We start from the raw sequence: 15,044 nt of genomic DNA, 5'->3' as shown, positions 1-15,044 counted from the left end.
TCACGGTTTGATAGCCTGGTGGGGTCTAATTCCGGCTCTATTGGTATATATAGTATAGGAATTAAAACCTTAAGTGCTGCACGTACAGAGCGATTGAAAACCTGATTCATTAACAGAAAGACACCTGGTTTCAAAATGCTCACATTCAGTTTACTTTAAAAGCCTAAAGTCTCATTAATTAGCCACTAGAGGTTTTTAAGCACTTTGTTAAAGTAAGCATGTCAGCAGCAAGGTAATTTACATAAAAGAAGGAAATGAAGAACATCAACCTGCTTTCGCAGTTGGATTTTGCCAATAAGAAAAGAGAAATTGATTAACTTTTTTTTTTTATTATCATTAATTATTCGCTATCTTTGTTGATCCACCCACTCCAATAACAATAATCTAATTAGAGTTCACATGCTGCTAAATGCTTATGGGTGGCTTTGTGTGTCTTTTGCTAGGGAATTAGCATATTGTTGTTTTTTCCTGTTGGATGATGCTTTTTCTTCAGCTATGAAAGAAAAATTTGACAACTGCCACACTGGAATACCAATTTAAAACAGGAAAATGAATATCTCAAATGCGTGGATTGCTAGACCGGCCACTTGAACTAAGAACAACACATTACAGCGTTGGACCTACAATCAAAAATACATCCTAGGATCAAAAAGATACATTATATTATAAACGTTTTTGATTAAAAAAATAAAAATAAAAAATCATGTATACATACATAGACACACACCCACACACACACACACATATATATATATATATATATATATATACACACATATATGAGAAGCTAATGAAGTTTCAGTCAAATTTAATTAATTACAAATGAAGATCCCATAAACAACCATCTGATCCAGTAATGATATATCAACAAGTGCAACTTTGATGTGAAAAAGTCCATCACTTTTCAATCAAACAGGGATTTTTCCTTTTGGCTGTTTGGTTTTGTTTGAAAACCAACCCGTGGCGCTCTGTTGTCTGCATCACAGATTTAGCTGTGCTACAAAGATGCCAGGCATTTGGGCGGCGTGCCTCCCTCACAGCCCACAGGGAAGCTATGGATTGGTTTGTTTCGCTCGGCAGGATTTTCAAAAACACACCATGCTGTGATGCTCAGAAAGCAGCTTTGGGGGCTGGGATTCAGCCGAGGCTACCGCTTTACAAGTGGTCAGGGCCACATTGATTTAAGGTTTATACGATCAATGTTATCAACACAGGTTTTAGGAGGGTCACCACATGAATGTCAATATCCCACGATCTGAGCTGTGTCAAAATGACCATCCCTTTCCAAAATCTGCCGGGAGAGAGCAGTACGTGCGAGTCGGATTCCCTGGAATGTCCTATAATGTTAATTATTAAAAGGGAGTTTTCTAAAAACCAGACAGAGAGTGTGAAATGTAAAGCGTGATGTCATAAGGCGCCATCACGTTTGCTATATACTGATAGGAAAAATGACAGATTTTCCTCTCTGATTGAAGCAATGATTATGACTTTGCATAATTGTTCTAGCTCAACTTTTATTGTACGATCTTTTTTATTGTAACGTTGATAGGTGAAGACAACCTGATAAAATTATGTCTCATTTTAATCTACAATTACGCCAAAAGTAATTTGTACGTTCGGTGACGTTGGTGCTAAAACTTTTATAGTCGGTATAATCGAATGTGGTCGTTTCTCACAGTAAAAAAGACGAAGCATCAATAAAAGGAAATTTTACCATTACAGAGAGATTTTCTTTTCACCATCGCAATGATTTTCCTCTGACAGAGAAAGCTTGAAATTTAGGGGAAAGACATTTCACGGACTGTGTAAGTGGCTAAATGACAAAAAGAAAGAACAAACTACCAATGAAAGTTGAAGAAATACGTCGGTGTTTCTTCGGTTTTGTCCAGGGTTTACACCTTGGCACGCGTCAACATTTTTAAAAGCCTCACTAAAACCTCGGATGTTGGTCTCTCTTCACACTCATGATAGTTCAGAATACTGAAAGTAAAATGGTCTTTTATATCATATATTTTTAATATCAAAGCTTCAAAAACACACAAGGTCATAGAATTGACATTCATCTATAAATTCAGGAGGTAGCCCTTCTCACAACAATCAATAATGTATTTGTTTTTCAAATCCACTCATCTTCTCAGATTTACGAGGCCCAGAGGAAGCATGCCATAACACAAATGCTGTTAGTTTCTGTCATGCTCAAGGTTTTCTTCCCCTTCTCTCTTTCCCCTATAGCATACTATCAGAATTTCATCGCTTTCCCTATCTGCCATGAAATTTTCAGCTGGATTTGTTTTAAATAAGCAGCATGCTCACGGGCAAACAGGAGAATTATTTTTAATGAAATCAATCTTCTGTATTCCCTCAAAGAAACATTAACATAGTGTGTGTGTAACATAAGCCGTTAATCTTCCTAAACAGTGTTTTGTTGTGGAAGGACAAAAACTAAATCAAATAAAAGACACGCTGAAGAGATGACCTGGGCATCCTCAAGTGTGCCTGTTAGTTCAGACAAAAAAGCAGACGTTCACTTTGCCTGGTAAAGGGTTCATGTTGGCACTAATTCATGCACTTTTAAACAACAGTCTAATGAGGATCCTCAAATCACAAATCAGATTAAGACAAAGGAGCTTCCTGGTGGCAGCTGCTGCCGTTAACATCAGACACCATACGGCTCTGAAAGACTCCACTGCTCATCTTTTGGGGTGAGTGAGCACAGCGAGGATTGTTTTTTGTTTTTTTTTCATACCACTGATCCATAGCAAACTTGTTCCTTGAGGGCTCCAGCACAGCTGAGGCAAACTGAATCAGGCCATACTGCCCAAAGTTTAACGCCTTAAGAGCAAAACAAACAACAGTGCTACCTATGTGGGCCTGAACTAGACATTTATTTGCAGAACTTTGCTATCTTTTAAGAAATTATACAATTTCTTAACTTCTAATTCGATTGTGCCTTTTTGTTTTGTGTTTCACTATATAACTTGAACAAATTAAAGCATTGTTGTATGGCCTCTGAGGAGACATAAAGCTACGAAACATTCGCGAAGGGGAAACACATCAACTGGAATCCCTCCGCTTGAAAATATTAGCCTTTCATATAAAGTAATTGACTTGGTTTGCTTTGGACGCCTCTGTACAGTATGCGATGATTGGATTGATCCATTGAGGGCCCGTGGCAAAACAGCAGATGATTAAAATTGGGAAATTAAAACTCGGAGAAATGTTTATAGCAGTGGCACACTGGAGCTTAAGAGTCTCAACAGATAAAGCAACCGTGCCGCATTGAAAATCAGATGCCGTTTTAAATGTATGGTGTTTTTATTTGTTTTCATTTGGCCAAAGTGTTGAGATGTACTTTCTAGCCGTCTGTGCCTGCAGGGCTGGAGCTGAAGCTGAGGATATGTGTTTGAACTGCCAGTGTCTCACCTGGTGTTGGTACAGACATACACAAGGTTAGTCATCTATTATGGATGACCAGCCATGGCCAGTGGAGGACACCGTGGTCACCTTGATGGATGTGAATGCAGGAGGAGAAGCTTTGAACCCAGCATGAGGAAGGATATAACTTTAGAGCATGACGCTTCAAAAATACACCACTGAGAATTTGACTTCTTTTTTTTTTTTTTTTAATATCTAACTTCATTCATTTATTTTTTTTATAATTTGAATAATAATGTCTTTAACAATTACAGCCTGGCTGGGAAAACCATCAAACGCTGCTTTTTCTAGCCTCAGATCTAAACTCTGGTGCAGTCCATTGAACCCGACTCCCCTTTAGGATCAGGTCCATAATAAGTCTGGCTTGTCTTCAAGCCTACAAATGGTGGAATCCCAACCCATCCATCAGGTATAAACAGTGTTGTGGTGGACATGGTGGCCAGGCAATGAACTGTGACAAATCCAACGTTCCTGGCTGCGACGACCTGGCCGGGTCGCATGGACAAGTTCAAGTCCAAATTATGTGCTTGATAAAAACATGGCTTCAGTCCTGTAAATGACAGTTTTTCAGATAAATGAGGAGAAGTAATTGTCTTTTAAAACTGCTTTTAGCAGGTTGGCAAGCATTTATTTGATCAATCAACCTCAAAGAGCTTAACTATTCTGATATATAAATTCAATACAGTCAAATGTGGTTTCCTTTCAGCTTCTAAACCTAATACAGTTTGTTTTATTAGTGGAAACTTAATACACTTATGGTTCAATTAAATAACACAGTTCGGTTGATTAAGCAAGCTAACCATCTTTTTTTTTTTTTGTCATATACAGCAAGATTTTTGATTATGTCACCTTGAGCCTGGACTTGCTTTAATCCAGTTAATTGCTGGAATCTTGCAAGAAGAGTTCTGAAATCCAATCTGAACACAAAAGGTCAAGTCTATTTAATAAATGAAGGATGATAAGTTCAGGATAACACGGTGTTGCAAAAAGCTATGGAAAAATTGGAATATAAGTAAAACTCAAAATATCAGCCGTTTTCTAGACTGGTTCAATCCAGGATAATGTGGAATTAAGGATGGTGAACTGGCCACCAGTGCAAATGCCCATCAATCAATCCAGGATCGTTTGGGGAATATTTGAAAAAGAAGGCACAAGTAGAACAGACAAAACCTTTATAACGCCTTGGATTAGGTACAAATATAGGCTTCGTGCTCACCACTATATCATTTTGTTGAGTTGGTGTCTAACAATTGGAGGGGTTACATTCGCTCAACTTGATCCCATCACACTTGCAATCATTACACAATGAGTTTCTGTGAAGTGATGGATTATGGCGAACAACTGCATAAGGTGCTGGAATAATGTGAGCATGTGGGTTTGTTTTGTCTGAGAGAAGGCCCGGTTTTGAGCCGTCTCTAATGAATGTAGACATTCATGAGACAAATATTCTAGTTCTTTTCTACATGGCACCCAAGTAAACTAAATACAGAATACTACACAGCCATCATTACATCCAATAAGATTCAAGTGAACCAATATCTGTGTCAATGTAAGAGGAAGAAAAGAAAGAGTACAACGGATATGTAATATTCTGCAATTTTTATAGTGAAGTATTTTAAACCTGACAAATTATGCCTGAGCCTTTTGAAAGTTAATATTAGATATTAAATGCTATACCTTTGAGGTTATCATGTATCATCCTTGCACAGTGTATCCAGGCAGGTTGTATTCCATAAATGTCCTGAGCTCTTGAACTTGCACAAAGAGAAGTTCAAGCAGATCTTTTGAGGGTTTTTTTTTTGTTAATCAGCTGCAAACTGCTCAGACCAGACGGGAAAAGTGCTTATTCATTGCCAAGCAGGACAAAATCCAAATGCTAGAGTTGAATGTGTTTGTGCACTGCTCCAGTAAAGTGATTATATATGCTTTGTTTTCTGACACCTAAATGCTACCTTGTTTTCATTTTCAACATAAACGTAGAGCCAAACCATGCTGGTATATGAGACAATTTTAAAGGTACTCAACCACTACCACAACGAGGTGGACTATTGCCTGACAGCGCCAACTAGTGGCGGGTGGCTGCATGACAGTGTCATAGCTCTTTGTTGACATATAAAACACTCCCTGAATGATATTTCCGGTGCCGACTTGCGAAATGGTCGTTCACGTTCATAAAATCTAATGAAAATATTTATATAAGATGGGGGAACAATGTATGTCCACAAGTGTTAAAATTGAGTGCAGCATCGATGGTAGACACTGCCTGATAAAGTGCCTCTCCTCTAACACAGATTTCTTTATTTACAACATTGAGCGTCTAATTATCATGCATTAATCCCACAATGTGACATGCGAGCAACTGGCATTGTACAATATGTGTGACCATGACTTCATCAGACCAATAACACAAAGCCTCCAATAAAATTACACAGTAAGAATTTTCTAAGGACAACATCAACACTGCTGTTACTGTCAGACGCTTTTTGATTTCCCCGGAACACTAAAATTTTAAAGGCATTTGCAAATAGATTTTGCATTTTGTCCCCCTCTCGAGTCTGACTTTGCCCTCCAAGCTGACAGACGTGATCCCATAAGCTCCTGCGATATATACAGGTATATATATAGAAAGGAAGTCCGGTTACAGGTGTGTGTTTGAGCTAAAAAGCTCATAAAACACACTTCACAGGACCTTTTCAGTATCCACATGGAGCTGAACAAATGACAGGGCTTTGGATTTATAGGTCGGGCCCTCCAGCCGGGTGGCAAGCTGCAGCGGGGCCTGGGCCGCACAGTGGCAACACTGCTTCCATCTGTTGTCACGGTCTGCTTGTATCTGCATGCTAATCCTTCTCTACCCACACCTTCATGAAAACGCCCTGGTGGCAGCGCTGCCGCCGCAGCGCTTTCAGGATGAGGAATTAGTAGAGCGGGGAGCACAAAGACACAGACCTGAGGTTGATGGGATGTGAAATGCAGATAGAGCAGGGAGTAAAAATGTGAGATTAGTGGAAAATCAAAGAGGTAAGAAGCATAACCCGCACACTGGCGATCTCATTTCCACATAAAAAAGCTGTTACCGCTCAAGCCTGTGCACAAAAGACATTGACTTGATGTTCACTAATACGTGCAAAACATGTAGAGGATAGTCAAGGTCAGTTATTTGTCATTATTTCAAGGTCTATAGGTCGCTGACATTCAGTGAGTGTTGAGGCGTGACTCCCTGCCTCCGCTCAGGAGATGGAGCTGCTCGCAAAAGTCCTCTCAAGCTGACTAATCACTTGTGTATGCAGCTATAATATGCTTTCAATGTCTGAAAATACATACCATCCATCAAAGTGCGATTGTAATGTCTTTGGGCTGGAAAGGGGCACTGGGAGTAGGTGTGGCATATCTAAGATCTAATAAATATACATTTCCTCAGGCAAGAAGAGGAAGCCGTGAGATCTAAGGATTCATTTCCTAGTTTGCCGACATAGCAGATAAGGTTTGATACGGTGCAGGCATGCAAAAATCTACATGCGGCAACTGAAATGTAAAAGTTCATAAACGGATGTTCTGCTCCCACAGACTGCAATATGCCTTCTGATATGAAAACATTCAAAGTGCATGTCTACTCATGAATGTGGAAAAACAAGAAAAAGCCACAGCTTGACTGCAGGCCTCCACTGCGACTCCCCCCATGTCTTTACAGATGTAAAACAACCGTAACTCTGCGTCAAACATGTTATGTGGCAGCTCGCCCAACAGACCATATGTCACACACACTTGGTATGCGTTCAGTATAAGTAAATTCTGCAGCCGAGTGACAAGAGCAGGAGGTATTTTAAAAGTTCAGACTGGGATATCATGTATATCGGGACAAAGAAAAATACTCAAAGGAAGACGTGGCCATGTTTTTCTAAATGAAACTTTTTTTCATCCAGAACAGCCACTGTACCATGACAGACTTCTGCTGGATTCATTTGCTCACTAAAAAACTGTTATCCTGGAAAGAAAATCTGCACAGTCAGTTCTTTTGTTAGGAATACACAGGGACAGCAGAACAATACAAACGTGCAATCTTATCTCAAAGATGACAGCACCGAGGAGGTTATAGCCTCCAGGAAAATAAACCAACCCCATACAAGACTGTTTACACTGAAATTCACCCGTCTACGCTAATTCTGGCCGATGAAAGGGAACTCTAGACACAGCTGCACCAAGTAATATCCATTACTGAACTTGAGTTGATTTTTCACGAACCTGTACTCCAGTATGTATATTTCCTGTTGAGATTTAGCTTTCACTCTACACCTGAACAATTATTCAGTACTCTCTATGTCGTATATTGTTGAAACTGGCTCATGATTAGTTGAAGATGGTTCAGACTTATAGTGAAAGAATCCATTATGAAAAATTATACAAAATGATCCAATAATGGCAATAATGATTGATTGAATGGGACAGTTTCCTAATGTTAAATTTGGATAAAAGTTTCACATTCAAACCATAGTGTTTAACTTATTTTAGCAATCCCATGGTTGTATTTATAGTTAAAAGTAAAATATGCCTAAAATAATTCATCAATAAAGGCAGAAAAAAGACCAAAACATTCCACTTTTCAGTAAAAACAATATCTTGTACCACGTAAGTGAGGAATGTCATTGAACATATTTAACTATGTTATTTTTGTTTTTTCCATTTTTGCCTTTGTGGTTGCCAATATCAGTCTCACCATCACAGAGATGTGCAGGATGCGGAGCTCCTCCTTCGTGGAGTCGTTGGCCGGGTCCTCAGTCGGCTCCGGGATGCTCAGGCCTCCGTCCTGATGGTGGATGTGAAAGAGCAACGTGCCATTCTCCAACCACTGCTGTCGCCAGCGCACCAGAGGGATGTCCTCCGAGTTCCCAGAAATCTCTGGCAAACACAAGAAGACACTAAATGAGAAATTGTGTCACCAAACAATCCTGGAATGGGATTCACTGAAATCTACCAATTTACAAGAAGAGAATGTACTGACTGTATGTTGCGAGTTACAGGAGAAGACTTCACGAATACACAATGCTGAGGACTCGGCAGTGACTGAGCAAGTGAATACAGGTTGACCAGGTTAACCATATCTATCTAGCGATCTATCTATCTATCTCTCTATCTTGCTATAAAAGTCACTAAAGCTAAAGCAAATTAAACTCTTCAATGCTCACAGCAATTGACCATGTGCTTTTTGTTTCTTCAAAAGTTAAATGCTTAAACAATTGCTTTAGATTAACTCCATTATGTACCTTTCTGTTGCAAGGCTATATGCAACCATACAACCCCTATGACCACTAAACTGAAAAAGAAGCCATGTTTGTGCTCAGCCAGGAATGAGCTTTTGTGTACCAAACATGAGAGAAAATCCATACAGTATATGTATTTATGCAATAGATTAAGGCAAAACAAAACAACCATTGCACATGGTTCAAGCTAGAAACAACACACTGTTGTTTTATGACACCACCAATCAGAAAAGTTGTTGTTCATATTAAAGTGTGTGCTGGCTCATGTCATTTCAAGCTGGGAACCAATCAGTCTCAGAAACAATTGGCAAACCAAAGAAATGTAATAGATTTGATTACATTTCTCACGTTTCTGCAGTCTTTTAGTACCCCCATGACTCATGTCTTCACCTGAAGCCACTCCTCCAGCTGGCATTATCTACATGCACGACAGTCAGAAAATTTTTTTTTAAATCCCCCACAAAATGATGAAAGCTAAAACAGATAAAGATGAGTTAACAGTGATTTTATGGGAGCAGCAGAGCGTGAGAAACACCGTGCTTCATGTCATACCTCAGTTCTCCAGACAACACATTCTACTCCTGGCTGTTTGAAGTATTAGAAAAGCACACCAAAACACACAGAGAGGAGAAATGGGAAATATTATAAATGCATGACAGAGCTTTATGGGTGATTTTTCTGTATTGTGAGTTTTAGGAGAAGCACAGATGCATTAGACTCATAAGTCATGAGCAGAGCTGGAAGGCATAAATCGAAAAATGAGATCACTGAAAGTGATTACTGAAGTTGAATCCTACCTCAAACTGTACTCATTCAACAGTGCACAATTCTGAAGCGCTCGCTGCTCGTCAGTGCGGCAATTTTGTTTGTTCGGATTTACCAGGAATGATCATGATTTACTGAAAAATTTAAATAATAATAATAATTTGTGAAAGACAAGAACAAATCTTATTACACAATGCAAAATCTGATACAAGCATAGAAATCTGTATTAACTGTATTGTAATACATATTCATTCAAGTGTGTGCAAACAAATTCATTCTCGACTCACGATTGTCATTACACACATACAAAAATCAATATAAACGCAGCCATTTGTATGCTACTATAAAAGCTCAGCGTTCCAGTTTTCTGACTTTTGACTTCAATATAATCTCCTTTTTTGTAGTTAGATTTGCGGTGTCAACATCCACAGCATGATTTTCATTTCAGCTTTTTCCAAATAGAAATGGCATCATATTCTTCCAACCACCCCGTCTCTGTATCCTCCATTGCATCTGCTCCGTCACTGCATCTCCAAACCTCCACCCTGGCTTTCCTCTTCTCCTCATGCCTGCCAAGCTCCACCCTGAGCCTCTCATTGCCCCCACATGGCCATTGTTCCTCCTTCATCATACATATCCAAACTATCTTAACCTCCTATCTGTCACTTTTACCAAACTGTTTGAGGTGTTTCTCCTATGTAGTCATTTGTAAGGCTGTCCATTCTGCCCAGTGAAAACCTCACCCTGCTCAAGCTCTGCCACCTCCAGTCCAGCCTCTTGTCTTTTGTTCAGCCACTGTCTCTAGATTTTTATTCCTCAATGGGATCACTTTTGATATTCGTCTAAATTTATGTATCACAATGTTTTCCACAATATTTTTTTTTTTATCCGTAATAGTAGACCATCCTAAAAATAATCAATATTCTACACACTGGCCCTGATGTCTGGACACTGAAATGTGCCTGTGTCCTATATCACTAAAATGCACTGTATCATGAAGAGCTGCTTTTATCAGATTAATTATTCCCTCCTTATACACCACTGAGAGTGGACAACTTTGCATTACCCCCTTTGATTTAATGCGGCAAAATTTGTGGCTACCGGTCCGCGCTCGTATTGAAGCATCACGCTCAAAGAGACAGTCGAATGTGAGCAGGAAATCTGTGGTCACATGTTCTTGTCATCATATTAAAAAAAAAAAAAAAAAAAAAAGAAACACTAAATGCTACTTCATAAATCTACCAGATTGGCGACATCAAAAGTAAGAAATATTGAACAAAGGCAACATTTTAATGGGTCCATGGATGTGTATTTAGAAAGTCATTGGATTATCCTGAGAAAATGTTTTCAATGTACATCAATGTCATATTAAAAGTAAAGTTCTTTCTAATTAAGAAAGTGCTAATTTGTTGATGTTATTTTTTTTCCTTTTTACTCTGTGAACACTGATTTATGGATTTTATTATTGCTGGCGGGGGCTGCGATTCCGGTTTAAATCTCAGTTCGAAATTAGCACATCAAGTCGTCTCTAATGCCACCATTTAAAGTATGGCACACAGCGCACATCCTTATATAGCTTATGGATTAGTTTGGAAACTGCTGCCACTGGAATAGACTATTACACTAATTGTTGGCCTACCCGAGTGTGGTACACAAATTATCCAAGTATATGATGCTGCAATACAAACAAATGATTTAAGGCTAATTTTACACACAGATGTCATAAAGAACTTAACAGAGCAGGAAGCCTGAGCACAATGCAGAGCTGAAAGCAGTGGAGGGGGTGCACTGAAGGGACACAGTCCATTAGAGAATGGTCCATAATTGATCAAAGTCCGCACTATGTGCTGGTTTATCCACGCGGCAGAGCGGCGGTGGTTGCAGGGAGATATCGCAGTCTGTAAATAATAATGAGGATTAGGCATGATCAAAAGAAAAAGCCCAGAACTGAATGACTAACGTAGTAATTTAAGGCACTGGCATTGGCTTGGGAGATGAGAAGTAGGACGGGAACAATGTCTGTGAAGCCGGGGGGGGGGGGGGGGGCGGGCTACAAAGAAATGCTGAGGTAGAGCGGGAAAACACTCCGCACACCCAGCATTGCAAACCCAACGCATCGCTGTGCAGAAATCTGTAAACACAGATGAAGCCCATGACACACCAGACCATTACACTGATTACTGCTGATGGTGTGACTGCAAGCAGGCTTTATCTGCTGATCACGGGCTTTTACACATTGTGCAAAACTTAAAAGTTACACAACCTTTGCTCCTGCACTGGGTTTTAATTCCTGTCTTTGTAGGATTTCTCGGCACATGTGCTCAGTGTTTCCATCATAATGGCATCATTCCAGACCGAAGGCCACGTCCTTGTGCACCCGGGTGCCTATTTAGTTAAAGCGGAAAGATCAATGTTGCACATTAAAGTTACCTAACTAGTGAGTGGAAGTGTTGGCAGCGTCTAAGAAAAAGTGCCTTTGTGATCTCGGGCTGACCCTTTTAGGATACCATTAATTAACTTTAAGCGAACAAATCCAGGGCATTTTTATAGTACAGGGCGGATATTTATCTGGCAGTAAAGGTCCAACTCTGAAAAATGTCAAATACCAGTCTCAGAACATCAATATGACTAATATTTCTTTAAAAGTCAGAAGACCCAGGTAAAATTGTTTATTTCCATTTTTGTCATTTAATTAATCCATTAATTTGACAGAGGTAGTGGTTATAAAAAAAAAAAAACATTTTTAAATGAAAGGCCAAAACCGTGTAGTTTTTAAATCGAATGTCCCTGGCCAATTCTGTAATTCCCCAAATAAAACCTATTGTGTTTTGATTGTTCCTCCCTTTTACTCAATTTACATTTTCTCAGTTAATACATTAACTACAATCAGACTGCAATAATTTAAAGGAAAACTTTTTCTGTTTGGGGTTTGCGTGTGGTTTTTCAAAATACACTGGATTCTTCCTACAAATATATGCATGTTAGTTAATTTGTGAATTTTATTTGCCTACAGGTGTTGCTTGCTGGGATTGGCTCCAGATCGCCACGACTCCAACTTTTCATAAAGCGTGTATAAAAGAAGGCTGCATTACGCAAGTCCCTGAATGAAATTAACGATCTCAGTCATCTTTAAGTATGTAAATAAACATCATGACTGACAATTCAAAAAAATGACCTCTCAATCTTTAAATCTTTTTTTAACTCGACAGGAAATATAACCATAATCCTACTGCCAACCCGACCCCCTCACCCGACCCGCCTTCCCCCCAATGGAGGACACTGCCCCATGAGAATGAGGTGAGACGAGGGCCCCGTGGACGAGCCGAACACTGAGTTTCTAACTGCCGGGAGAGGGTGGGTGACGGGGTGACTCCTCCTCCAGCCGCGGCATGAGCCCAGCCCTGGGCGGAGCGATGTTAAGAGGGGGGGTGCTCTTCTATTAGGTGGTGCTCTTCTATTGGGAACTATACAGTAAGGGTAATTCCTCTTTCCCAAGCTTCAACTCACAAACACAAAATGTGCTCTATCACATTTAGTGTAAACTGAACTACAGTTCTTCTACACGTCACATTAAACGTCAATACATTGCAAAAAATGGAAAAGAAAAAAGATTATCTGATCGATTTACAAGACTGAGATGTATTTCCTTGATATATTCATTCCAGTAACAGACTGCAGGTGCAAATAAATGTGCAAAAAGGTGTACTATCACCAAATTGTAATGGAAATTAATGCAATCCCTAAATACTATTTAACATTCTCAAAAGTAATTTTGAGTGACATACCTGTCCAAGTGTGTAAATGGATCCTTGAGAACCACAAAGGATGGGGATGTCAAAGTGAACTAATTGACTAATTAGTATCCCATTTGATTCATTGATTCTTGGTTATGTTTGTGGGTTCTCAACTTTGTATCCAAGATCAGCAATGGTACAAATGTTCCAAACTACTTTGAATTGGCACCATTCTTTTAGATTTGCTTGAAAGCCAAACACCCACAGATACTGCTGCTGTGAAAACCGTGTTATCTCAATAACAAACATTGCTTTTTTGTATTTCTGAAAGCTATTTGAAGTACCAAACAAACTGAAATACTTCACATATAAATGGTGAATTCATTTTCTATGCACCACCTATGCAAGTGCTTTCCTAGCTTTATCTATTCATGTTAAAAGCAGACACCATTAATATTTTGTGACGCTGTACATGCAAAAAAATTACAATAGAGCACTTCACCTCGTGCTGTGCGAGTTGCACACTTTCTTTGTCAGACAGGCCATTACACTGATTACTGGCGAAGGAAGCGCTCGCATTCTGGATAATAGCCATATCCCTTCTAAAGATTATAACCTGTTTACAAACCAAAACACTTAATGCTTTCACTGTGACCAAGCAGCGCGTGTGTGTGTGTATGTATGTGCGCGTCTGTAATTGTGAGAGTATAACAAGGTTTGGCTTGACAATAACTGATGCCCTCATGCCGCAGTGAAGCGGGGGTTTCCTCTGCCCATAAATAAGATTTAAGAGTCCCGACTGGTTTTAACCTAAATGCAAATCATGTGCCAGCGTGTGACAGGGCACTTTTTAAAAAGTGTGCTCCCTCTCCCTGGGGACTAGTTTGCCATGAGAGCTGGATTAATGAGACCGCCGCCGTACCTGCACGGGACCATACAGTACCACCCAGCAGAGAGGTAAGAGAACAAAGGAATAATATAAAAAAAAAGACAAAGAAATGAATAAAGAGGAGTACAAAAATAAAAAAACATGACGGGGAGAAAACCGGGTAGGAGATGAAGAGAGTAGTCTCCTACCAACATTAAAATAAATGAAAGTAATCGGATTACATCACATTATTAGTTTACCTCCTCTGAATGCAGATTCACAGGAACCATTTAGTTTAAAGGAGCTTCAGTGGCTTTGGAATTAAATTGAGCTGCATGCATCTCTCTTAAGCCGAATCTTTAATCCAAGCAGAAAAAAATGGAGACGACCAGCACAGAAGACCACCGCACATGGCATTTTAACATTTCCCAAGTTAATGATGGACCACCACAATGTGATTGCATAGTGCGCTGCTTGCTCACTCACATTTTACTATGTGTGTATTGTTAGCAGGTAGATTGAATTGCATTAAATTAGGTAAAATTCCATTCTCTTTCTTCCATGTCACGAGTCTCACAGACCACTGCTTACTCAACCACAACTTGATATAATTAGAAATTTCTCATGGGGAATTTAGGAATTAAAAAAAGAATTTTATAGTTACTGTGGTGAGATTAATGCAACGTGATGGCAGCAAGCAAGCTACAGAGAAGCAGTCTGTCTGGTGCAGTTTAGGGGACGTGCAGCAGGGATGAAAATTCTTTTTGGGGGCAGAATACAGCAATATAACGCTGTCAGTTTTTAGCACCCAGCAGGGAGGATTTGTTCTGTTTCAGGCAATAACATCAGAGTGAAGTGTCAGTGGTGGAATAAAATCATTCATCTTAGTGGAGCCTGCTTGTGGATAAGATAGGGAACTGAGTGGTAAACCAGAGTTACAACAGATTCATACAGGCCCTCTGGGATCTGTCAGACTAGAACTGC

General features: G+C 39.5%; 1 protein-coding gene across 3 annotated transcripts in view; it reads right to left on the bottom strand.

Moving 5' to 3' along the window:
- Window positions 1–15,044, bottom strand: part of astn1 (astrotactin 1) — a gene marked incomplete at its 3' end in the record, with an annotated part of 367,742 nt that overhangs the window by 287,475 nt on the left and 65,223 nt on the right. For all 3 annotated transcript variants that reach the window (XM_080461072.1, XM_080461073.1, XM_080461074.1), the window contains exon 2: window positions 8,150–8,331. In XM_080461072.1, the coding sequence (XP_080317198.1) occupies window positions 8,150–8,331 (182 nt within the window). The remainder of the gene's footprint in view (window positions 1–8,149; window positions 8,332–15,044) is intronic.

This window comes from Lipophrys pholis, assembly GCF_963383615.2.
Source record: "Lipophrys pholis genome assembly, chromosome: 1".
NCBI classification, from domain to species: domain Eukaryota; kingdom Metazoa; phylum Chordata; class Actinopteri; order Blenniiformes; family Blenniidae; genus Lipophrys; species Lipophrys pholis.
Note: the sequence above shows the minus strand (reverse complement) of the source record. Positions and strands in the feature narration are given on the sequence as shown.